Source organism: Musa acuminata, chromosome BXJ1-8 (assembly GCF_036884655.1).
Source record: "Musa acuminata AAA Group cultivar baxijiao chromosome BXJ1-8, Cavendish_Baxijiao_AAA, whole genome shotgun sequence".
Lineage (NCBI taxonomy): Eukaryota > Viridiplantae > Streptophyta > Magnoliopsida > Zingiberales > Musaceae > Musa > Musa acuminata.
The window spans coordinates 8,244,433-8,271,774 of NC_088334.1; the positions used below are offsets into that span (position 1 = coordinate 8,244,433).

At 39.5% G+C, this 27,342-nt stretch overlaps 1 protein-coding gene across 1 annotated transcript; it reads left to right on the top strand.

The window, feature by feature from the left end:
• Positions 1 to 241: 241 nt before the first annotated feature.
• LOC135587387 (chaperone protein dnaJ 13-like) lies at positions 242 to 27,172 on the top strand. The gene is made up of 13 exons (XM_065078732.1): positions 242 to 463; positions 2,940 to 3,226; positions 11,339 to 11,536; positions 11,682 to 11,796; positions 14,385 to 14,471; positions 15,862 to 15,950; positions 17,404 to 17,485; positions 20,455 to 20,508; positions 20,877 to 20,957; positions 21,206 to 21,283; positions 25,406 to 25,642; positions 26,552 to 26,659; positions 26,737 to 27,172. The coding sequence occupies exons 1-13, from the start codon at positions 299 to 301 to the stop codon at positions 26,791 to 26,793; spliced, it is 1,638 nt and encodes a 545-aa protein (XP_064934804.1). The 5' UTR covers positions 242 to 298; the 3' UTR covers positions 26,794 to 27,172.
• Positions 27,173 to 27,342: the final 170 nt, after the last annotated feature.

Here is a 27,342-nt window from a genome sequence, read left to right on the forward strand (position 1 = left end):
AGCTTCTGTTTCCCATCGAGGTCGTTTTTGTAGTCTACTCGGTGAATGACTTACCCACTCGCTCGCCTCTCAAGTGCTGCGAACAACAACGGGTCCCTTGCGGGTCCACGCATTACCTCGAATGACAGGGAAGGTGATAGTGATGGGTAGGACAGCTGTTAGTTGACAGAGGTTCCCTCCCAAGCCCGAACCCCGGCCGCCCCTCTCGTAAACCCTCGTTGTCCAAAAGTGGCCTCCATGTATTAAACCGCCTCATTGTCTTCCAAATTGGTGAGCAAACCCTCGCCATCGCCCGGAAATGGGATCGAGATCGAGCGAGGGGAATTCTCAGGAGGAAGCAGGGCCGCATACGGAGCTCTACGCCCGCCTCAACGTTTCGCCGTCGGCGTCCGCCGAGGAGATCCGCAAGGCCTTCCTTAATTTGTCGGGAGTAGCTCACCCCGATAAGCACCTCGACCCCGAGGTCTCAATCTCATCACGAAAACGATTATATTTATTTTCCTGGTTGTTTTAATGTTTAATTTCTCGGCAAGACGGTGATTCTCTCCTCTCACGTTCAATTCGCGAAGATGCATGAGCATAAAGATATCTTGATTGGATTTCTTGTTCATTTTGATGATATTGGACAGTTAAGAAGAAAATTAGAGAGGGTTTGATTTCAAAATGATGATAGTTTGGCCGAATGACTACTTGAGTAGGCCAAGTATTTGCCAGCGAACGACATGGGAGGTGTTGAGGTTCTTGATTACAGAAGAATAATTGTTGTTAATACTTGGTTTCTGTATTAAAATAAACACACATGTTGTGAAGGAAGAAAGTCAAAGATAATTAGTGTAAAATGAAGCTTAAAAAGGAATAGGATCTCTTCTATTCTTTCCTGGTCGACATGATTTATACTTGATATCTTTATTTAGCATGTTTTTCGAGGACATCAATCGATGTAATTATGGCTTTGAATTGCTCTGAGCTTGTAAGTCCGGTTTTATGCTTCGATAATGCATTTATTAAGTTTCTGGTTCTAATAAGTGGATGTGAAAGAGTTTCTGGTTGTATTCTTCACTTAAAATTGTGGTGACAAGGTGCATCACATCTTCTGTATCTCTTTTATGGATCATGATTAATGTCATGCTTATCTTAGGCTGTAAGGAGAATGGATTTTCCCAATTAACAAAGTGTATCATGCCTGAATATACCAGAGTTCACTGCTTTAGAGGAATTGGATCTGGGCAAAAACAAGGAATTTTATATGTAGGCTGTGTAACGAAACCGTAGTTGGCATTTGAGATCTTATTCAATGAGAGAGAAATAAGAGTCTTTTGAGCTAAGCCAGTTGCAGAATTCTGTAGGGTTCTTCAGAGTTCAAAATCATGTTGGTACTTGCTCTAGCTGAAGCTCATCAAATTAGCAGGTTAACAAATTTTAGATCTAAGTAAAATCGTGTATGTAGCTTTGACTAATCTTTTTCATGCCAATCCCAAGTTTATATAAAGGAGGGTGTCATGCTAGGCACCAGAAAGCCAGCAGAATTCTTAATTCTTGACTATTTTCACAATGCGTAACTCTTAGAACAAACTAGATGATCCTTATCATGTGATTGTTCAAAGAGATGGACAGAATTGGTGATCTAAGAAGCACGGACGCAGACACGACATGACATGGACACGGCAACACGTCATTTTTTAGAAAAATTAGGACATCGATATGGCAAGGACCCATGTATTTTTTAATATATATGTATATATAATATTCGATTAACATGAGTTTTATAGTATTTATGCTTAAATTTTATAAACTCAATAATGTGAACAAATGAATAAAAAAATCATCATACAAGTTGAAAAAATTAAAATCATCAAATAATATTTAACAATATGCAAATATAAGTAATATATGTTTCGTTGCAACGATCTCCAAATTTCTTTTCTTGGGAAACATATGGCTTTCACATGAGGGCCACACAAGCACAGCACCGCATGGGAGTGTCCGATAGGTGTGCCCATCATGTCCACCAAAATTACGTGTTCATGCTTCTCAGTTGGTGATCACTCAGAAGCATCCTCACCACTCTGGTGTCTAAATATGGCACAGAACAAACAAGGATTATGGAATTATTCAAATGAAGTAAAAAAAATTAGTTTGACATGATTGAATTAGACTAGCATTCTTCAATTTAGGAATATTTGTAGGAAAGGGTTTGGAATTATTTGATTTGATAATCAGGAGGAGAATTAACAGTCAGTGAAGACAAAACTGAGTGAATGAAAAATCTAAGGAAATTGATAATACTAGAAATAAAATCTGGTACACAGGCAAAACAAACATCTGATTAAACATTATACGTGAAGGCTCTAAAGAAAACACGGTCAAAAGAGTTGGTGATTGTAAGTCTATAGTAGAATATATATTAAATATTTTAAGTGCTTGTCAAATAGTTGGGACTTTATGATTTTATTGTTGTTGTATGCTCCCAAGTTGGCCTCGATTGGTTCACACAAAAAAATTGCTTTGTACTAGGCATCAAATTGATTGTGATGCATATGCTGCAACCTGCGAAGTATACATGCGTTTTTTTGGTGCCATGGATCTGAATGCTTGATTTTGTTAGTATGATGTGATACTATCTTTGAGATGCACTGATTCAATTTAACTTCCTATTTTTTTAACAATATTATTATTGTTGGAGGATCTGATTTTGGTGTGTCTTACTGTGGTCTAAAACTCTTAAGGTTAGGAGGAAAACTTGTTAAACACTTAATATGTAAATGCATTTCGACATAGTGCCTTTCCTTTTCTCCTCCCCTTTATACTGACCTCATTCCTGTTTCATCTTTTCAATGAGATCTGTAAAAGCCATTTCAATTTTCATATTATGTTATGATTCCTAGCATACGTGAGGAGTTTTCGTTTTTCGTTAATTGAATTTAAGTTCCCTTTTTCAGTTGAAGGATGCTGCGACGGAAAATTTTCGCCATATTGTTGAAGCATATGACGTCTTGAATAATGAAGAGAAAAGACAAATCTATGACATATATGGTATGGAAGGTCTGAAATCAGGCTTGGAACTTGGCCCACATCTTAATAAAGTAGAGGAATTGAAGGAACAATTGGAAAAATTAAAGCGTCATAAGGAGCAGGAAAAGGTCCTCGCCCATGGCCCAGCTTCTATGACACTTGTTGCAAAATTATCTTTACCTTCATATCTAGATGGCCATGGCATCATCAGACGGTACAACTTTCTCCTATTCTAATTATTGTGATCTTATTTTGTCTTTCTGTTCATTACAAGGAGCTTTCTGTTTTATAGTTGCAATTATTTTATCTATAATAGATTCTGTAATTGACAAAATAAAACAACTAGAGTGAATTATGATGATGTCTTTCTTTCATGTGTTGAGAAATCTGTTGATATTTCAGTTTGTACTTAAATTGTTGCAGATTTTAGTTCCATGCAGAAAGTTGCATGTTGAAGTTTATGTGCAGTTATGGACATATATGATACTCCTTAATAACATCAAATGCTAATAGTTATATAAAACTATTTATATTGACTGATTATCATATGTATTATAGCTTATGATATAAACCATTTATGCTTGAAAATCATCTTGTCCCTAGTAAATTTGTTAACAGTCTTGAAAGATATATGTAAATTAATATACCTTTCTGTATATTGTTAATCATTTAATACTGTTTTTGATTTTTTTTTGCCATGAAGAAGGATGATTTTGTTTTGTATTTTGATGTTGGTTTTTATTTAGAAAGCCATTGTATGTGCTTTACAGTTAAATCAATAATTTGGCAAAATTAGATACTTCTTGTAATCATAGAGTCTTGTGATGTTTGCATTACTTTGCAAGTACAATAAAATAGCAGACTGTGTATTTCTTTTTTTATCCCCATTACATGCATGTTTATGAAGCTCTTGTGAAAATTTAACAAACTATGTCATAACTTATAATATCATGTACCCAGTTGAAAAAGAGAGATAAGGTAAGTTCCACCATTTGAATACATCTTTGTGTTGTTCTAACTTTTGGGTAATGTTGACAACATCCATGGTTTGTTGTATTGCCTGGACTGGTACATACGAGGCAGTCCACGTGCTGTCACGACCTTAGCTGGAATTGCCTAAGGCGTGTGGCACCCTTGCGGCCAAAGACGCGAACTTAGCTTGCGTTGCCTAAGTCGCGAGTCACCCTTGTGGCAAAGACGCGAACTTAGCTTGCGTTGCCTAAGTCGCGCTTCGCCCTTGCGATCTTGCTCCGCAAGGATCAGCCCACTTTGTAACCTCTCGCAGGTCCCGAAGGACCTGTAAAAGAGAAAGAAGTTAGTTCGAAAGAACGAGCAACGGACAAGTCCCGAAGTCTCGCGAAAAGGGAAGCTTTACAAGCAATTCGTCGAACACCTTGTGTGCACAAGAGAAAAGAGGGAGAGGGAGAAAAACAAGGCTTTCAAGGATGAACGAACAGCTGCAAGCCCACAAACAGCCGCTCACCTGGTCCCGGGCGCAAAACCAAGTTCCCGTAAAGGTCACGTGCGAACTTGCGAAAGAGTGTTCAACGCCCGGTATATAACCGAAGCCCCATCCAGCCATGTGCCACCCGGGGGGTTCCTGGGGTCTGAGCTGGCTGACATTTTGGTGAGCGGAGGCAGCTCTCCGCTCACCTCCCGCGGCACGCGAAAACGGAGTTGTTTTGGGTTGTTTTGGGGCTGTTTTGCTCGGTTCGGTGAACGGTCGCTTTGCAACGCTGCAGCTTGTTTGAACTTACATATTTACAAGCAAAATGACCCAAAACCATGAGAAAACATGCTGCCAAGCAGCTGTACATGCGGGTGTGAGCGACGAACGGTTCGTTGAACGGAGTTGTTGCGGGTGCGCGACGACCGTTCGTGACATTCTCCCCCACTTAAACTGTCGACGCCCTCGTCGACGCTTGTTGGTAGTTGTTGATGACTTCTTCTTCATGTCGCAGGGCGTCTTCAGGCTCCCAACTGGCTTCAGTTCGGGGAAGCTTTTGCCACTTCACCAAGTACTCTGTCTGCTCCGCTCCGTTGGGTAGCTTTATCTTGCGATCCGCCAGAATGGTTTCCACTCGCTTCTCGTAGGAGGCTGTGATGGGAGGTAGCCGAGTTGGAACACTTCGAGAAGCATCTTGCGGATCCGAATGGTAGGCCTTCAGGTTGCTGGCGTGAAGAACGTTGTGAATTTTGAACCACGCCGGCAGCTGCAACTTGTAAGAAACATTGCCTACCCTGCTGATAATTGGGAAGGGCCCTTCATACTTACGCACCAATCCTTTGTGGACTCTTTTCCTGAAGAATTGGAGTGATGCTGGTTGGAGCTTTACCAACACCAAATCGCCAACTTTGAACTCTTGTGGTCGCCTTCCCAAGTCTGCCCACTTCTTCATCCGTTTTGCCGCCTTCTCCAAGTAAGCCCGCGCAATATCGGCATTTCGATGCCACTCCTTTGCGAAATGGTAGGCTGATGGACTACTCCCAGTATACCCAATTGCCATAGTGTGCGGAGTCGACGGTTGTTGTCCTGTGATAATTTCGAAGGGGCTCTTGTTGGATGCAGAGCTCCGCTGCAAATTGTAAGAGAATTGGGCGATGTCCAACAGCTTCACCCAATCTCGTTGATTGACACTCACATAGTGCCGGAGATACTGCTCTAAGAGCGAATTTATTCTTTCAGTCTGACCATCCGTCTGGGGGTGGAGGCTTGTAGAGAAGTATAACTTTGACCCCAACAATTTGAATAGCTCGGTCCAAAATCGTCCCAGGAACCGAGCGTCTCGATCACTAACGATATTGTGTGGGACTCCCCAATACTTCACTACACCCTTCATCATCAGTCTGGCCGCCTCTTCAGCTGAACAGTGTAGGGGAGCAGCAATGAAAGTTGCATACTTTGAAAACCGATCGACCACCACAAGTATCGATCCAAGTCCCCCTACAGGTGGCAAGCTTGATATGAAGTCTAAGGAAATGCTCTCCCATGGCCTTTCTGGTACGGGCAACGGTTCCAAAAGTCCCACCGGCTTCCGTTGCTCCACCTTGTCTTGTTGGCAAGTAAGGCATGTTCGAACATACTCCTCCACATCAATCCCCATCTTTGGCCAATAGAAGGCCCTCTCCACGAGAGCCAACGTTCTGTGAATGCCGGGATGTCCAGCCCAAAGGGAATCGTGACACTCTTTTAAGAGTTCACGCCTTAAATTGTCCACTCGGGGAACATAAACCCTATTCCCTTTTGTGTAAACAAGTCCCTCCTGGACCCAAAATCGTCGTGCCTTGCCTTCTTTGATGAGCTGCATCAGGATAACTGCCTGGGGATCACTATACAGTCCATCTCTGATTCGGGAAAGGAAGTTGGAGTGTAACTGACTTGCTTGGCCTCTGCCCTCCAGTTGTGCAGCATTCACGTATTCCACTTTCCGACTCAGCGCATCGGCCACGACATTCGCCTTCCCGGGCTTGTATTCCATTGCCATATCAAATTCAGCCAGGAAGTCCTGCCACCGTGCTTGCTTTGGGGAGAGCTTCTTCGGAGTTTGGAAATAGCTCAGAGCGATGTTGTCTGTCCTCAGCACAAATCGCGACCCGAGGAGGTAGTGTCGCCAAACTCGTAGGCAGTGGATCACCGCTGTCATCTCCTTCTCATGCACTGGATACCGCCTCTCGGTCTCGTTGAGTTTGCGGCTCTCGTAGGCCACCGGATGACCTTCTTGCATGAGTACTCCACCAATAGCAAAGTCCGAAGCATCTGTATGGACTTCAAAGGGCTCTCCATAGTTTGGCAATTTGAGCACTGGTTCTTCTAGAACAGCAGCCTTCAGATCTTGGAATGCTATCTCACATTTGTCAGACCACTTCCAAGGCTGCTCCTTCTTCAGCAACTCCGTCAGTGGGGTTGCCCGCTTCGAATATCCCGCAATGAAGCGTCGATAGTAGTTGACGAAACCAAGGAAGGATCTCAACTCTGGCACCTTCTTTGGAGTTCGCCATTCCGCAACTGCTTGCACCTTCGACTTATCCATCCGAATGGAGCCATCACCGATTCGATGCCCCAAGAATAGGATCTCAGTTTGAGCAAAGTAGCATTTCTCCCTTTTTACGAACAAAGTGTTCTCCCTGAGAACCTTGAAAATCGTCCGAAGGTGCTTGACGTGCTCCTCGAGCGTTTGGCTGTAGACAACGATATCGTCCAAGTAGACGACCACGAACTTATCCAAATACTCCTTGAATAGCTGGTTCATGAGAGTACAGAATGTGGCCGGAGCATTGGTTAAGTCGAAAGGCATCACCAAGAACTCAAACGCTCCATATCTGGTCACACAAGTAGTCTTTGCTTCGTCGCCTTCAGCAATGCGCACCTGCCAATATCTCGACCGAAGGTCGAGTTTTGAGAAATATTTCGCCTTGCCCAATTGATCGAACAAGTTCGCAATGAGCGGGATGGGATACTTGTTCTTCACTGTTACTTTGTTGAGGGCTCGGTAGTCGACGCATAATCGGAGGCTCCCATCTTGTTTCTTTTGGAAGAGAACTGGAGCTCCGAAAGGTGCTTTAGAGCTGCGGATGAGACCACCGCTTAGCAGTTCACCTAACTGCTTTCTGAGTTCTGCCAGCTCTGGCGGGGGTATGCGGTAGGGTGGTCTCGCTGGAGGCTTCACTCCTGGCTCCAGCTCGATACTGTGATCCACGCCTCTGCGTGGTGGAAGAGTCTTCGGCAACTCGGGTGGCATAACGTCTTTGAACTCCTTTAGGACATTCGCCACCACAACAGGTTCTTGAATGGCCTCTTCGTTGAGTGGCTCTAGCTTCATAGCAGCCACGAATGTTAGTTCGCCCTTTCGCACCCCTTTCTTCAATTGTAAGGCCGAAATGTGTTGGGGCTCCTTGGTTCCTCTCCGAGAGACGGGAACCACGCAGGGGCCATCGCCTCCCATCATACATAGGGAGTTCAAGAACGGCATCGGCACCAACTTTGCCGCGTGCATAAACTCCATTCCAAGAATCACTTGGAAGTCGTCCAGTGGCACGACCATCATGTTGGTGTTTCCGCTCCAAGTCCCGATTTTGATAAGAACACCCTTCGCCAACCCGGAGATTCGCCTGGCCTCTGAGTTCACCGCTTTCATTCGGCTTGGGCTCTTCTCCAAGGTCAACCCAAGTCGTTGTGCTTCACGATCGGCTATGAAGTTGTGGGTAGCGCCCGTGTCCACCATTGCACGGGTCGTTTGGCCATTCAGCTTGATGTCCACATACATCAGTTCACTACTTCCTGCTTTTTGTGTCTTTGTCTTCATGTTCTCCCCCACTTGACCCCGCATAGCGTTCAACAAACGCATTGCTCCCATTCGGGGTCCTTGCGACTCCTCATCGTCGCTGCTGGATTCTGAGCTACTCGAACTAAGAGCAACAGCTTTGCCCTTGTCCGATCGGGGAGGGTGGATGGAAGCCGTCAAAGCATTGAGTGCCTGTTTCTGTGGGCACTCCCTTACCATGTGCGGTCCTCCGCACAAGAAGCATCCTCCCGGTTTTGAGGCCTTGCCTTTCGGGTTCGGCCCTTTGTGGGAGCTCTTCTTTTTCTGTTCGCCCCCGAGCTCCTTCCCTCGAGAATGTTTTGGAGGGCGATTGTTTGAAGATTGTTTCCTTCTCGCTGGGTCTTCAGAGGAAACAAAGTCGGTGAGCCTTTCTGCAGCTGCAATTGCCCTGACCACGTCGGTAACATTCCTTCGATTTAGCTCCTGTTGAGCCCATGGTTTCAAACCATCAAGGAAGCTGAACAACTTGTCCTTCTCGGACATGTCCTGTATGTCCAGCATTAGTGCAGAAAACTGCTTCACATAGTCTCGGATGGTGGTACTTTGGCGGAGTTGTCTCAACTTCCTTCTTGCGACGAACTCTGTGTTCTCCGGTAGGAACTGAGTTCTCAACTCCCGCTTCAAGTCCTCCCAGGTGTCGACTCGACATCGACCTTGTTGGATCTCCTCCCAACGAGTTCGCCACCAAAGTTTCGCATCTCCGTTCAGATACATTGTTGCTATAGAAACTTTGGTATCTTCAGAATCGGTCCTCGTAGCTCGGAAGTATTGCTCCATGTCAAACAGAAAGTTCTCGAGCTCTTTGGCATCTCTGGCCCCTCCATATCCATGAGGCTCAGGTGCCCTCAAATTTTGTGGCGGTGCAATGCGGGTGTTGCCTCCTCCCGCATTTAGCGTTCTTGTGAGCATGGCCACCTTTGCAGTGAGTTCCGCCACAACATCCTGTAAGTGCTGCACGGAGTCCTTGGTGTCATTAGACAATCGGTCGACTAGGGCCTCGACCTTGTCGATCTTGGACTCTGCTTCTTCTTGCGAGCTCTCTACCCCAACAAGTCTTTGTTGGCCATGGTAGAGTTCCTCCATGCTCGCTTCCAGAACATCCAGGCGGGTTTCCGCCGTCGTGAGTCTCTCCTTATGACTCTTTTTCCCAGTTAGCGCACCAGATTGCGCTTCCTCCGCTCGCGGAGAGTTGCCAACTTCTCGCTCATCCTGTTCGCTGCCGCGATCCTTGTGAGCGGCTCCAACAACATGAGAGCGAGTGTGCACATGCAGCCCACCTGCGGCTGCTTGGGGCAAGGGTCCGGCTTGCCCCGTCTTGCTTGATTCGCCACGATGCTTTGCCATGGCGAAATTGCGAAGTTCGTTCGCTGTTCGATCGAAGAGCTTGCTCGCTCTGATACCACAATGTCACGACCTTAGCTGGAATTACCTAAGGCGTGCGGCACCCTTGCGGCCAAAGACGCGAACTTAGCTTGCGTTGCCTAAGTCGCGAGTCACCCTTGTGGCAAAGACGCGAACTTAGCTTGCGTTGCCTAAGTCGCGCTTCGCCCTTGCGATCTTGCTCCGCAAGGATCAGCCCACTTTGTAACCTCTCGCAGGTCCCGAAGGACCTGTAAAAGAGAAAGAAGTTAGTTCGAAAGAACGAGCAACGGACAAGTCCCGAAGTCTCGCGAAAAGGGAAGCTTTACAAGCAATTCGTCGAACACCTTGTGTGCACAAGAGAAAAGAGGGAGAGGGAGAAAAACAAGGCTTTCAAGGATGAACGAACAGCTGCAAGCCCACAAACAGCCGCTCACCTGGTCCCGGGCGCAAAACCAAGTTCCCGTAAAGGTCACGTGCGAACTTGCGAAAGAGTGTTCAACGCCCGGTATATAACCGAAGCCCCATCCAGCCATGTGCCACCCGGGGGGTTCCTGGGGTCTGAGCTGGCTGACATTTTGGTGAGCGGAGGCAGCTCTCCGCTCACCTCCCGCGGCACGCGAAAACGGAGTTGTTTTGGGCTGTTTTGGGGCTGTTTTGCTCGGTTCGGTGAACGGTCGCTTTGCAACGCTGCAGCTTGTTTGAACTTACATATTTACAAGCAAAATGACCCAAAACCATGAGAAAACATGCTGCCAAGCAGCTGTACATGCGGGTGTGAGCGACGAACGGTTCGTTGAACGGAGTTGTTGCGGGTGCGCGACGACCGTTCGTGACAGTGCGGTGAGCTTACCTGCAAGTCTTTGGACCTCAATGAGATCCATTGGGGTGTCCTTGGAGGTGTAAAAAAGAGCTTTGTCACTGTTAACTCCTCTTTTCACTCTAGAGACCAATCATCATCAACCTTCTCTCCGTTCACCTACCTTTCGCTTGCTTCCTTTATCTCAACCTTCTCCCTCTCACTCAAATCTCTTCCATGTTCACGTGTTTGTTGAAGAAGTCCAATTTATCATGGAGAACATTCAAATCAAAGATTGGAAGGCTAACATCTTCAAACTTAGGTGCTATTTCTTAGCTTAATGTCTTAATTTAGGGGCTTGATTTAAGATTCATGTTTGATTTATACCTAATATAGGGCTTGATCTGTAAACTATAAACTTGAACCACTTAATTATGTGAATATTGATAATATTAGGTGAGAAAAACCAATCTAATAGTGTTTTTTAAGGGTTTCAGACGGTTGAAATCCTTATAAAAGGGTACTGGACCAATGCCAATGTACCGCATGTTGGTACACACAGCATGTGCCGGAACAATACTAGTCTGGTCGGGGATCAGCACGGATCCGGTTCCAAAACATCAAGTCATGACAACATCTGCTGGGATATAAAATCATGCGTTTGTATATTCTTTACTGTGTCTCATGACCTCTTCAATCTTTCCTGCTACTTTAGAATTGTATTGTTCTCTCAGTCCAAGTACACTGCATTTGCAATAAGCCTCTCCTCTATTGCTAATTTTTTTCTGTAGCTATACGGTATTCTTACTGCTAGCTTTCCTTTGATCATTCTTTTGCAAATTTACAGAATGCAAATGTATAGTGAGGTTCAATCGCACATGTCCAAGCGCAACATGATTTCTGTTAGTGGAAATTTTCTTGTTTCTGGTAACAGAGGAGATGGATATGCAAATGTTTTGTTGAGACACCAAGTATCCCCATTCGCTCATGTTGATTTCATGGCAACAGCCGGTCTCCGATCTCTCATTGGATTGCAGGCATCTTGGTAGTCCCTGACACTCTTCTCTGTATTTATGTTATGTCATCATGATTCCAGTTCGATATTACTTAGATTGTCTGCTTTTTTCACACTGTATTGGCACATAGAAGTTATGTTACAACATACTGGTTTGTTTGTTTTTCTTTTTCAGTCAACTTTCAAATCATTCAAAAGCAACTTCTGGATTGACAGTTTCTCTGGGAGATGGTTCAGTCAATCTTTCAAATACATGGACTCGCCAACTGTCAGAAACGAGTTTCGGAGATGTATGTCTGCAACAACATTATTCATTTGATTGTCTAACATCCATTTAATGGTGTCTTTATTATTTGGAGTTTTAGTTCAAGAATAGGCAATATAATTTCTGTGAAGTAAACTCATCTATGTCAATCATGGAAGATTGGCTTTTGCTTTTGTGACCTACAGATTTAACATGTTGATACTTCTGCTAATATGAACCATATTCCTACAAGTTCCATAGAACCTTTGTCAATTGCATATATGGCTTACATACCATGTAAGGCCATATTCTTTTAGTTCTTATAAGATTGCTACCTTCATCTTGGTTATATTTTGTGTTATCTTACATGCCTGCAAAGTGCAAACTATGATCTCATATAGTGTTTGGATTCATCTCTTCGACTGAACTAGTTAAGTTTTTAGTAGCAATTCTATAAGAACAACTCGTATCCTTTTCTGATGCTATGCTTGTAACTCATCTTTCTTCCACAGGGAACTAATATGTCTAGGTTATGTCTAACAGTTTTCTTACTAAATGATGGGAAAGTGATTAAAGGTCACCATCGTATTGCTACAGAATCCAAAACTCTACTAAGTTTACATCACTCAACCAGGACTTATCTATCAGACTATATTGGTACAATTGAATTTCCCTGTTTAGAATTTCTCCATTGGAGTACTATAAAGTATAAACAATGGTGAATCAAAATAAATAGCTATCACCTAACGGTTCACTTAGGCAAGGGAATTTATATCATTTCTGTACCTTTAACCAACTGACGACGCACTTCTTGTTAACGATAAACCGTCTCAGTTATAAGCTTGCATATACAACATGGTCACAAACTCAATAATCTTTAAAAGGATATTCTTGACATTTGGCTTCCCATATGACCAAGATAGAAATAATACTCTGATTCATATTCCTAGCCCATTCTTCATGTGTTTGACACATTTAATAAAGACATGGTGTGTCAGCGGATTTGTGCTTACCAACTCAAAACTATGGAGAAAAGAGGGTTGGTGGTACACACTTGAGACAACATGGGCCTCCATGCCAATATGTGTTGTTTGGCATGGTTTAGCATGATTGGCATGTGCAATATTTAAAATGTAGCTCTCTATGACGGCATTGTTTCTTTCATTCATCTGTTTAGTCTATAAGTGAAAACTTATTAAGAATAGTACCAAATATCTAATGATGTTGAACAATCTTGCATATAAATTTGAGTAAAATAATATAGTAATTTTTTAAAGAATACTTCATACATTCTTGATAACCAAGAGTGCAACTTTAGTAGAGTTAGGTAGAACGCATGAACCCAAGGATTATCATGTTGAGCGATGAGTCGAATGCAGTGCACCAGAAGGCTAATCAAATGTGATATGCCAAACTGTGCAAGAGCACGTGATATATGCTTAGGCCAGTTTATTGCCTATGCAGCTCAGCTTATATTGGTAATCACACGTGCTATGCTGACTTGTGCTAGAGACCCTAACATATAGTTAGGCCAACTATGGCTTGTGACAGGTGTAAGACCTTGATTAGTTCCATATCAGAAGTGGATAAGATTAAGATTAACTTATAAGGGTCTGATGTGTACATTACTATCAACTTAACCTAAGTATTTTGACCAGTGGCTTAGGTAAAACGAAGTTGATGAGTCAATTAGCCTATCAGGCCCATGTCAGCTTAAAGGTGTGTTGATCATGGAATTATGCCTTGCCAGGAAGGTTTTGGTGTTATTTCATGCTGCAAAAGAGAAATCCTTGCCTAAACCTATTTACTACAACAAAGAAAGGCCTTAGCTCACCTTTTGTAGAGTTAAAATGAAGTTGTGCTATTACTGCTTCTAAAATTATGTTTGCCGCTCCATATTCTGTTTCCATCATTATGGAAGTTCTAGTGCCCACACAAGAAATCATTATGGAAGTTACCTCCATGTTCATAAGTTTTGGCCATTGTGAATGTAGAATCAAAATTATTTTACAATTTTCTCACTTAGAATATTAAGATATAGTGTATGAACTTTAAACACCAGGCCTTATTTTTTGACATAAATATTCATCATAAATTAGTTTCATTTTTGGAGGGGTTTTCTATTCGATCCTTCTCATCCAAAAATCAAATGCTTTTTTGTGCTTTATGTTGCAATAGTTAGTCATCTAGATGTCATACTGACTTGCTCCAAAAGATAGATAGGGGCAACTTGGGAGGTCAGCAAGTATCAGTCGACCATCTCTTTGTGAGGCAAATCATTCAGTTCTCTTACATGATTCCTGGTGGCATAAAGCCACATTACCGAACACATTGCTTTTGAATATTGTCTCTCTAGATGAAGAGGCTTTCAGCATTTGTTGTGTACTTTTTTGCTAATACTTTGGGTTCTTCAATCAATTTAGAGGACTAGTTAGTAACTGCTTGTCAATAGCATCAGGTTGCTCCAAGTTGACAAGATAATGTAAGATTCTTGTGTTGCCCTTATCAGTTGTGCATATTTCATCATTGGTAGACTAAGATGCCTAAGGTTTTCTGCAAACAGTTCTATAAATGAATTGATTGTTTTCATTTTTGTATGTGGATTTTGGATTGTGCAATCTATTTGTTTTTCAGATACAACTTGTTTTGGGAACAGAATCAGCCATTACTGCTGGATGGAAAAAGAAAGAGGAAAAAACTTCTGCGGCAGGAGAAGTAAAGGTGCATTATCCTTATTCAGATATCCTTGTATCTGTTCTCATGGTTCTGTTAGGATGTAGTGCCTTAACTTTTTAAAACTTAAATTATTATAATTTTTTTTAGCTCAGTGCTTTCTTCATTTAGGCCTTCATTCTTACTTTTGATGATAAACTAGTTTTGAAAAACTGTGGTATGTCTATAAATTTTAATGGAGTGACTCTTTAACCTAAACTTTCAAACCTTCAAAACCATGTAGGATATGATTATCTAGAAATTCAGTGCAGAAGTATTTAGAGTGAGGATGAATCAAAGGGAAGATCTTATTAAAAATTAGTAATGAAGCATCCATGACCTGCAAGAAAAGCCCTTGTTTTTTTGACTCTGGACCTTGTCAAGATGACAAATTGATCTGTTAATATGGTCAAAGATAAGCATGATAGCCTAAGGATAAGAATTCTTCAGATAACTATAGTTTGTAATGTTGTTGGAGCTGGTTGGTCTGAATTGCTCATATACAATCATATTTGAGGCTCACCATTGGATAAGAATTTCATGAAGGTGCTGGAAATTGATCCTGTCTAATGTAGCCCATTTTTTTGATTAATGTAAAACAAATACAAAGAGCTCCTGAGACATTGGTACTCAAAATGTGTTACAAAACAGATGGGAAAGTTGAGGTCAAAAGAAAAGCAATGCCCTGGGTCTTCACATGATTAGTTAGCCAAATAGCTGCACTGCTGGCTTCTCTGAAGAAAGTCTCACCTTTCAAGTGAAGCTTAGAAATAAAGTATGAATAATCAGCAATACTCAGACAAATCCTCCAAGTGGTTACTACTTGGATTTTGAGAATGTGAATCGGCAACTGGGAGTAACTTTCCAGTTAGAGATTTGCTATATGTTGATGGGAATCACTCCAAATAATCAGCAATACTCAGACAAATCCTCCAAGTGGTTACTACTTGGATTTTGAGAATGTGAATCGGCAACTGGGAGTAACTTTCCAATTAGAGATTTGCTATATGTTGATGGGAATCACTCCAATCTATCACGAAGTGCTATAGACTCAGAAATCAGAATATCATAATCATGACATATTTTAGGTGTACTTGAGTTCAATCCAACCTCTTACAAAGCATCGTAGCCTCAGCAATCAGATTGTCATCAAAATTTTCAGGCATACTGCCTGCAACCAAGGGACAGTTGTTAGCATCTATTATAGTGAAACCTGTCCCAGCAAGCCTTTTTCGTCCAATAGAACTTCCATTTGCACCATCTGAGGGGAGGGAACTTTGAGGATGTCATATCATTGAGTTATTATTCTTTCATTCTTTGTTCTTTTTGGAGCTATAATTACTTAAGTTTTTGAAGGGACTCTCTTTGGCTTAATTTGAGCAGTTTAAATTTTCTGCAGTTTGGTACAGGTTATTTTGGGGCATCAGCCCATTATACTCATCGTTTTTCTGAAAATTCTCATTGCCGAATTGCCGGTAACATTGGAAGGTATATTTTGACACAGTATGTTAAATACGTGACTATTTCTTGTTCCGTTTTTATTAGAAATTAAATAGATTCATAATATTTGAAATAGCACTGGGTAAATAAACATTTTATCGATGCAGTTCCATATATATTTTAATAATTCAATAATTGGGTAATCTTTCATAAGGTTGATTCAGCCTAACTATGTGGGATGGACACATACGGTACATCATACATGTGGTGCATATCAGTTCTAGTTTGCAATACTGCCTGGTATGGTTAGGTACTGGCAGCATTCATCCTAACTATCAGATGATCAAATAATTTTGAAAACTCTGGTATGTGTATAAATTTTAATAGAGTTGCTGTTTAACCTTAATTTTGAAACCTTAAAAAGGATGTAGGTTACGATTGTCTAACTGTCCAGTATAGAAGTATAAGGATTAATCAAAATGGAAGAAGCATCCAAGACTTGCAAGAAAAACCCTTGTTTCTTGGACTATGGATGTTGTCAAGGACTCAAGATGATATAAATTGATCTGTTAACATGGCCAAAGATAAGCTTGATAACTGAAGGATAATAATTCATCAACTGTACCATGTGGTAATACTGGAGTTGGTTGGTTTGAATTGCTCATATACAATCATATTTGGGGGTCACTATTGGATAACAATTTCGTGAAGGTGTTGGAAATTGATCAAGTCTAATGTGGTCCACTTTTCAAAATTAATATAAACAAGTGCGAGCAGCATTTACTAGTCTGAAGTAAGATAAGTAAATTGATTTGTGAAAGCATCATTCAGAATTTGTGGCCTCCTTTTCCCTTCTGAGACTTTCATGGAGTTATTTATGTAGCACCTCGTCATAATAGATCTTGCTCATATTCTGAATAGATATGATCATGAACAACTATATGCTCCTAATGAGCAAGATCTCATCAAAGTTGATATGATCATGAACAACTATATGCTCCTAATGAGCAAGCTCTCATCAAAGTCCGTTTCCATATCTTAATATTGGTGACCACTAGTGATGCCATTTAGTTTTGGTCTCTGTAGCTGTAGAGCTACCACCACATTGGAGAACTTTGATAATCCTCTTGAATGTTGGTTTGCTAAGTAGGATATTATTACCACTACCAAACACACAAAAAATTAAGTATTGCATTGAGTGGATCCATAAAATGAATCCCATGTACTAACAGATTCGAAAAATGTTATTACCATGATCATAGAGATAGAAAAATTTAAACTTATGTCATAATTTATTTGATTGTATGTTCATCATGTTCTATGTCATATCACTTCTTCATATAAAAAACTGTGGGTCTACTTATATTTTATATATTACTCTTTTGTGACTCTATAAGACTATAACCATCATAAAAGCAATGGAATATTTTTGTTGGTTGTGAATATTACTCTCAGGTCACATTTTTAGTTCTACAGTTAACTGAGTTTGACTTTGCAACAGTGCTCTTTATTTAGAAATTGGTGGTGGAAGAAGAATATCTGATTCCAGTTTTGTGCGATTAGTCTATAACATAGGAATTGAGGTGATCGTCCTTTATGCACCAACTTGCTTCTATTCTAATTTTTTTCTGGATTTTGTTGTTTCTTTTGCTACATACATGTAGTCATTAGCATGACATGCAAAGATGGCTTTATCATGCCTTGCAAACATATGTTTCATTCTTCATGGGTTGTGTGTCAAAACATAGAACCTACTGTATTCCCTATTTTTCTTGCTGAAATCATTTGCATTCCAATGTATTCAACTATGTAGTGCAGCCATGTGGTGTAGAGGCTACTTGATTATTTTGTCAAACTGAGAACACAGTTCATGATTTATTGTGCATATTGGATTTTCATCTCTTTTTATACTAATTGTCCCACAACTTTTTGGTCATTTACCTTGTAACAACAAACTTTGCTTGAAAAAGTTACCTGTGGTTGGGTTCTTGTTCTACCATTTCATTGTTCAATTTTATTTGCAAAACTGGTTGTGCTTCAGATGATGAGATATGACTATTAATGGGCATAAACTGAATAGGAAACAAATAATAGAAAGTAGAAGGAAAAACAATGACAAGAGTAGAGATGGTACTTGAACCCCAAAACATGAACACAAACTGGATCCTACTTGGACTTGGCTTGGGGCTGACGTTTCATGGTTGTGTATGGGTCTGACATTAAACCTTTTTGTAATTCTAGGTCTAGGTTTGGGTCCAAGAAGGAGAACTGCACTTGAACCCTCCTTGAACACAGCTGTTGTACTAATTTTTAATGTAAATATGCTGCACTGTAATTTGCAATCATTTCTGCAGTAGAAAGAGAATTCGACGAAGGGGCCGATGAGGCACTTGTCTTGCAAGATTAGGGTTTTCAGGTTTGTGCAATTGAGAGAGGACTGGATGGGTCTGATATTGAGTTCTGGCCTCACAAGTTTTGAGCTGACCCACGTTTCTACCGGTGAAAGCCTGTTGAGGTTGATGGCTTATAGAACAAGATGTATTTCTCTATCCATAGTGGAGCATTGGTTGTTGAACCAATCTTGTGGTCAGTAGGAAGGAGATCATAACATAAATCACCCTAGGCTATGAAGGTGGTTGTCTTGCTTCTGCAACATATGATTTTGATTTTTTATCATGTTACTATGTTAGGTGATATGGTGGATGTTATGGAGGGTGGAGAATGAGTGCAGAGCTTAGGTGAGAGAGAAGGCATAGAATAGAATGAAGGTAGCTGTCAGCTAGAGTGACAGCTTAGATGGCATAATGTTATTATGTGTACTAATTATAACAATCAATGTTTCTCAGTAGTAAACAGAGACAATGATGCAGGTGCAAAATTTTCTATGTAACTTTATCTGATGTGGTGCTGTCACGTGGTTCCGCACCTGTTTTATATCTGACACAGACAAGGCCTGAACTGACATGACAATCATAGTATCCAGGTGTAATTTGCTACACTTGACCAGTTGACCCCCAACTGTGCACAAATCCAGGTTAAGTGGTTTTCAGAACCAACGTGATATGATCCAACCTAATACTATCTCTAGACAAAAGGCAAATGAGAATGTCCATTCAAAAGATCAAAAAATTGTTTTACTTCCTCTCATGATGAGCGCAAGATTATTTGGTCCTTGCCATAGGTACCTTGTCCTTGTTGTAGTCCATCTCCTATTGGCTTTAGGATCTTACTGGTTTTCAATTGAGACTGTGTCCTCCAACATTTGTTCTGCTGCAGTCAATCAAAGTAGGAGCCGATTGCTGAAGTGTTGATCTTTGATGAGCCCACACAGGGACTTGGTAGCTGGCATACCCTTCTAGTCTCCATTGATAGCTGCTGTTTAGGTCCAAACCAAGGTTTGCAATACCATCTGATGTCCGATATGGTTCGATGTAGGTGGTATTTATGGTCCGACAACCTGGCGGTACCTGGAGTAGGTAAACCTAGTGATGTGCTTGGCACATGGTGATACACAGTCCCTATACCTTATAGTTTCTTTTTTTTTTGGTTTTTCCAGGAATTTTCTTTTTAACCTGTTATATATAGTCTGAGCCCTGATTGATACACTACTAGTCCACCGAATTACAAACCTTTGTCCAAACAACCTCTAATGGTTGTTGATGATGTCTTGGCTAGGGTTGGTACACTCAGGTCCAAATCTTTGCCATCCCCTCCCAGCCAATATTGTGAAATAAAAAGTAATATGTTAAAGAGAAAAACAAGGCAAAGTAGAAGGCATGGAAGGAAAATAAGGAAGTAGAAGGAAAGAGAAATTAAGAGAAGAGGAAGAACATTTAGAAGAAACTAGGGAACAATCATAGATTTTGACAACAAAGATAATAGTGTACTTAGCTGCCAGAGGTAGCTGCAAGTTGCCCCCATAAATCTTATGATTATGTAAAGATCTTCAACTGGTTGTAAAAGTTCATATTGTAGTTTTAATCCAAAGTCCCACTTGCATTTAGATTGTTTGGGTTTTCCATTCCATCCAACAATCTTTATTCTATCTGAAGTCTCACCACAATAATTGTCCAGTTCTGGTAATCCAAGGACTGAGTATGGCACACTGCATCAAAGAAGTATGTCACTGATGACAACAATATCGTACTATTGTTTTTATTCAGAATTATGATTGGAAAAAAAAAAGGATGCAAAGATAAGTTAACGCTATATTTTAGTTTGTTGCTTATGTCATAGAGAACTTGCATTTCTGCAATTCTAGTTTTTTTTCTGCCTGGTTCCTTCTGAAAATTTGTTTACACTCAAGAACAATATAATTTTTAACTCTTAAGAACAAGGTAAGGTGTAGGTTCCAATATTCAACAGAACTATGCTAATATGATTGTACATTTGTACCAATCATGTGTTTAGATGAATGCATTAACGTTGGTTTTTTGGTCATTCAGCATCATGTACCTGGTTAAATTTGTTTGTCATGCTATGAATTTTATGCCTATCATTTGCAAATTGAATTTCTTTATTAATTTTTCTTAAAATAATGATTGGACTACAGGGAATTCTGTGGAGATTTGAGTTACACAGAGGGAGCCAGAAGCTGTTGATTCCAGTAAGTCTGGCCTTAACTGTGATACATACATCTAAGTTTGAAATGTGGTTTATGTTAAATATGCTTGTAAATCAAAGAAACTGACAATATTATGTCCTTGAGAAAAAGCTAGTGATATGTTGTCTGTTAGAGTGACATGTTATCTGTGCAAATTATTGGATTTACATGTCAACTTGATTTTTCTCAAGGTTATCTGTTCATTTTGTGTTCTTTTTAACTCTGCAAAATGAATCTTTGTCGAGCTTTGGTAAATACAGAATTAAGTTGTTTCTATATGATATAAGGGTCTAGATACTAATGATTATCTTTTAGTTTTCTATTGCTCTTGTCTAATCAATATATAAAAATTCTCTCGTTGGTACATGCAGGTTTTGCTTTCCCGTGATCTAGATCCAATAGTTGCAACTGGGGCATTTATGGTTCCTTCGTCACTTTATTTTCTTCTTAAGGTGGGAGTTGTTGGTTGCAATATATTAACTTTTCTCTTGTTAATATTGCTATTTTATTACTCAGATTTTTTTTTTCCATCAATAAAGTGCTCTCAAATTCATTTTCCAAAGATTTTTGAGCTCTCTATTATTTTTTGTGTCTAGGGTTGAATAAAATGAGTATTTGCTAATGGTTTTATGATAAAACTTTGAGTTTAGAATCTGCAATTTATGCAATGATTGTAATTCTTTTCCTGAATATTGTGCAGAAATTTGTTTTGAAACCTTACTACCTTAGACGGCAGAAGCAAAAGGCACTTGAGAAAAAGGAGGTGTCACTAAATCAGGTTAGGATATCTAACAGTTTACGAACTGATCTTTGGTTCCATTCTTGGTTTTTGCTTAAAATTCCAACGAGTCTTCTTGTGATATGCACACTAGAGAACGATATGTTAGTGAAGTAAATTTCTGTAAGTCCTATATTTGCCGGCTTTCATGCATGTAGTGTATAAAACCTGTGCATCCCCCTTGCAAGTGCAATTGAATATCACAATATTGAGTGGCAGTGTGGCACTATTAGTTGTTAATGTGGTTAATGCATTCATGCATTGGAGATGGATTAGCATCTCCTTGGCTCCTATCTGGAAAGAGACTAAACTGATATGGCAAGGGTAACAATGACTTCTAGTACACTACATAGAGTAGTTTGTTATGGTATAATTGTGATAATGTAAAATATTAGAAGATCAGTACATAAAAAGCTTGAAGAAAAGGTTTTAATATCGGAGAATGTTGTGGTTGATCAGTGTAGCTTCTGCAAATCTGAAGTTATGGTGGGGATTATCCTATCAGCGTTTTGGGACTGGTTAAACTGATGAAACAGTAAGCTACCATCAAATGTGTTCAAATAAGACTAACAAGCCAGGGATTCATCGAATGTTACTTACAGTTGCTAGATGACCTTAATACTTCTCCAATAAGATTAAGGTTTAATAATAACCAATGTATTAAAAAGTAGCATACCAGTCGGTACAAGCTGGTATCTACCTGTCCGACCACGAATATGTTCATTGACTAACTTGTACTGTTTATGACTGCCTCTTTTGCCTCTTCTTTCTCCTCCCCATCGTGTCTTCATTGTTGCCACCTCCTTCAGCTTCTTCTTCTTTTCCTCCTCTCTGCCTCCTCCTCCTCCACCTCCCCTTCCTCTACTCCACCTCCTCTCCTCCTTTACCTCCTCTTCTTCTATCCTCCTCTCATGTTCGGGCAGGTTCGACCCTTGCCGGGTGCTAGTATATTGGTTTGTAATAAAACCATACTGATCTAACCTTGATCCAACAATGCAATACCCCTTTTTGGGACTTAAGAATGTAATAGCACTCCGATTAATAATACATCCTTAAATATATTTAACAAAAGGCACAGTGCAGAAGGCTCCAGTTAAGAGCATTTTAATTCATAAAATGTTTTGAAATATCCTCCATGGCATCTTATCTTGCCTGAAATTACATGGCAAAAAGCTTCCTGCTTTTAGCCAAGATGCTCCATCATCAGACAGATTCTAAAGCCTATCACATCGATGATTATTTGTTGACAAGTATTTCCTTGGTGACTATCATTATCTGCAATGATTGTCAATTGGTTTTTTTTTTTTGGAAATGCATTTTGCTGCATGTAGTATCCCCAGCTCAGTTAAATTTCAACTATGGGAGGTGTTTAAACTTACTCAATAATTATTTCAGAGATTGAGGCAGCCAATCACGGTGTTAAAAGAACTTGCCAATGTGAATACTAGGTTAAAAATAACAATGTTTGTCACATTCATTAAAAAAGGGTGGCCCAACTCTTGCCAATGTGAGATCTTCGTAGGTTCAATGTATGTGACTTTGCCCTTACAAGCAAAGGTTGTTTCCATCAATAATATAAAGTATCCAATTTTTTACATGTATAATATAACCAAATATTTCAAATTGTCACTAGTCAAAGCTATGCACAAACAAGACCAAAGCTTAGTGAGGTGATGAAAATAGGTGCTACAGCTTTTAAAAAGGTGTACAAGCCATATATCCAGGTAGAAGACAGCAAGATTGTTAAAAGGTTTAAATTTAAAGATGGGACTTTAGTTCAACTTCATATCTTAAAAAGACTTTGTAAAGACTTAGAACTAATCATATACACAAGACACAATTGAACTGGAGTAGTTGAAATGGAGGAGCAATTTAGTTACGAGATATATATTGCAAGGCAAGAGATCTAGTTGAGAGGCTGAACATCCACGAAATTCTGATGAACTACATTTGATGTCCAAGATTGATAAATCTGATGAACTCCCTGCACTTCTTGGATTAAAATTAAAATTAAAATTAAATTCATGATTGATAAAAGATAATTTCTAATCCAAACAAGATATCATATTTTCTCTCCGAGGAAAAACAAGAAATGTAATTTTATTTAACAAATCAAACAAATAAGCTTATTGAAATAAAATAAATAGGGAAGAAACCTACTTGATTCCTTAAGATGATACCACTTCCACTCTTTACCTTCCTTGCAATCCCGATCGATGTGAAAAAGAAGAGGGGTTTGTTGGCTTATGAAGAGATGGATAGCTATTCTAAAACTATTTCTCAGAGACCTTTGGAATATATGATGTAATATAGGGTTACAAACTTACAATGTTTATACTTATTAATATTAGTTTGCGAATGTCAAGTACATTTTCATTGGTTGATGAGGGGTTACCCCCCAACTCAAATTATTCAAATGATTCTGCTAAAAATTTTCCAACTCAATAATATCAACGAGATTATAGCTTGTTCCTACACCATGGGTTTTTGTTGTGTAGGTTCTGTATTACATGGGATTCCTGTATGGCAACCTTTTTTTTTTGTATACAACATGCTAAGGTTGTCCAATAATAACAAAAGAATGCTAACCTAGTGCGTATATGGTTTGTTTAGTTGATGATGCTGTGCAAGAATGGAGTCAAATCTCAATGAAGGATCTTGTAGACAAGGATTATCATCTATACAGAAAATACAGTAGTGAAGCTTCTTTATAAGTGAAGATAGGATATTTGATTAGCCTTGACTCGAAGGGTTATGTATAGTAACTTCTTAATTATGTTATGCTTATTCGTTTATTTATCCTTTCTCTTCATGCACTTTGGATAGTGAAAGGTTTGAAGCATGGATAGTTAAATTTTTGAATATTGGAATAATTAACAGTGAAAATTTTCTCTTTTCCCATGTATGTGAGATTGTGAGTCATGTCTGTCCATTAATTCCTCATGTTGGCTCATCAATGTGACATTAGTTCGCAGCCAGGTCCACCAACTTACTCTTGTCTTCTCTTATTTGCTCTCTGTCTTGTGCTCAAAATTTAGAACAACTCTTATTTGTTCTCTAAAATATTAGTTGTTTATGCACTTGTTGGTCTCTTCATGTGGCTTCATTCCCTGTCAAGAGTATCTTAACTCAGAGAAGTCCTGGTATTGAGTCTCTGACCTGTTCCTCCTTCCAATAGAAGTCATGCTTTGTCTTTGAATTGACTAGTTCCACCAAGTTACAATCAGCTTCCTTTTGGTCGGGGTGCTAGATTTCTAGGTGACATCTTTCTAGTTCAGACTTCAATTTACCTTTTATGATGGGAGTTAAGATTTTGAACTTTGTAATTTTATCTTTATCAAACCCCTTATTGGTGACAAGTGTTCTTTCGCTTTTCCACTTCTTTGGCTTGTCAAGTAAGTTTGTGTCTTGCTTTTTGACTCAGAAACATGCTAATCTTGGGCTAGTTTTCACCATGAGCTACAAAAACTCTTCTATAGGCTTCTCTGATAACATATCTTTCTAATTCTGTAGTAAAATAAAGGATTTCTAGGATTCAATTACGATAAATTCTGAGTTCCTTCTAGAATTTCTCTCTCAAAAACTTTCAGCATTTTTTACTTGCCTTTAAGAATTATATTCGTATGCAACAATCTACATCTTGAGCTGTGATCTGGCCAGCACAAAAGTAGAGATATACTGGATCTGCTGGTTCTTTAGAGGGGATGACATTACCGGTATATTTAAGCCAAAAGTAATATGTAAAAGTACCTTATCTTTGCATATACTGCTTCTCTAAGGTATTAAATGAACAGTACTGTATTTAAGCCAAAACTACTATTCCCCTTGTCATTATTGAAAGTGGTATCCCATGCAATGTGACAGTAGCTAGACCCAGTTTGTTATGTTCATGAGGCCATTTATCATTTATTAATTATAATATGACATTATAATTCTTTCAACTATTAGTCACTGCTGAATCAATGTGTTAAGAATAATTTGCTTAGTAAAATATTTTATATTAAGATGTCTTCTTTGCAGAAGGATCGATTAGTTGGTTATAACATAGTTTCTATAAAACATGCACTTCCATATCACACTTTGACTGATGAAATACCAATAATGAATTTTGCTAACATGAAGATTCGAAAAGCAAGGGATGCGGCTAAGAAAGCGCAGAAGTTGCTACAAAATGTTTCCAACAGGAAGAAAAATAAAGAAGTGGAAAAAGATGGGCTGGTTATTACAAAAGCGATATATGGAAATCTTAGAACAGCCAGAGGAACAGAAGAACATCTTGAGGTGGATGATGATGTAGCTTCACTGATTTTAGATGTTACATTACCACTAAACTTCTTGGTGACCAACTCTCGGCTTGAGGTATGTTATGAATATCTCTTGTAATTTGTTATTGTAGGTTGAGCTCATTTAACATGTTTTACCCTTGTTATAAACCAACAGGTCCAAATTTAGCACAAAACATGAATGAATACTTGATGTGCAGCTAAGCAATATTTATTGCATGACATTGGCATTCAGACTTAGGTTGTTACAGGAGAGTTTATGTCGGCAGAGGATTAGGAAATAAATAGTCCAGTTCCTTTTAGAAGATATTTTTTACTCTTTGGTTTTTGATGAAATGACAAGGTACACTAGCTTGAGTCAGTGAAGTAATTGTTTGAAAATATACTTGGAGGAAACAGTGTGATATTGCTTGGCATAGAGTATGGAATGGATTGGTAAATGTAGACTAAACCTTACAGCCACCTGCTAAGAAGGTTAAGATTACACTGATGGTACCATCAAGCGTGTATATCAGAAGTTTAACCAAGATGTGTGGTTTTTTTTGCCTTGACAGCAAATTGTTGAGTTATCTCATAATATGATTGGCATGCTGTTCTTCTGTGACTAGTATTTATATAAGACAGCTAATCCAGCTGCATTGGAATGCAGAACACCTCCATCAATTATTAGCTTTTAGGCAGCATCAGCTTTTTTTTACTTCATAGGTTGTTACCAAGGTAACCATGTTCATCATAGCCTAAACAGATGATGGTGGGGGTTTCCTGATAATTTAGGTGAGTATTGTGGGATTAAATGTCATTTAAAGTTAGATTGATGTTGACTTAAATGCCATTTATCTATTCCTGCTTTATTTTTTCAATAATTTCAACTGGTTCAGACGTCAAGTTATGGAATTGGACAATGATTTTTTTTCCTTTTATCCGGATGCATCTTCATTTTTACCTTTAATAAAGACCACAATTTTTTTTTCCAATCTTGATGCAGCTTCATAAAGGAATAAAGAAGTCTGGCATAATGGGATTTTGTGATCCCTGTCCTGGAGAGCCGTCACAATTACTAGTGGAATACACATTCAAGGGCAAGAACTACAAGGTTTTGGTTTTGTTGTATTTGGTTATTCATATTGGGATTATACTTTTATATTAATCTTGTTGTTTTCCATTGGGTAGGTAGTGGTTGATGACTATGACTTATTGCGAATCCCAAATGAGACACACAGAATCTGAGGCCTCATTGTTGTTGGTGTTTGAGACATCAAACAATTTTGCATGAATTGAAAGTGGGTGAAATAAAAGCCGCCCTCGTGCCGTTTTCCCATACTTTTCAGTGTCTCATGGCCTCTATTTAGCTTAGATTGTAGGATAACTGAAAAGCATGTTGAATTGTATCGTCCATGTGAATATTGACTGTTGTTGGTCTTGAAGATTTCATGTCAGTGCAGGCAGAGTTCAAGTTCATATAGGCCAAAGGCATAATAACTACTGTGATTTCTAAACTATTCATTCCTTCCTGTATCATCACATATGATGTATGAGTTGTTCCTGTATTTTTCTGGGATTTCATTTTTAGAGGTATGCAACAAAAAAAAAGATCAAGCATCTGTCAGTATGTTGTCCATCTTGCACAACCTTAATCATCAAAAGCATCTGTCATGTTTTCACATTATCAGATGGAATTAGACTCCGTGAATGCTCATATTCATTAGTGTCATTTTACTGCAAAGAATGATTTCGAGTTATAAATAATAATTTAATTGGTGAAAAATGAAACCAACA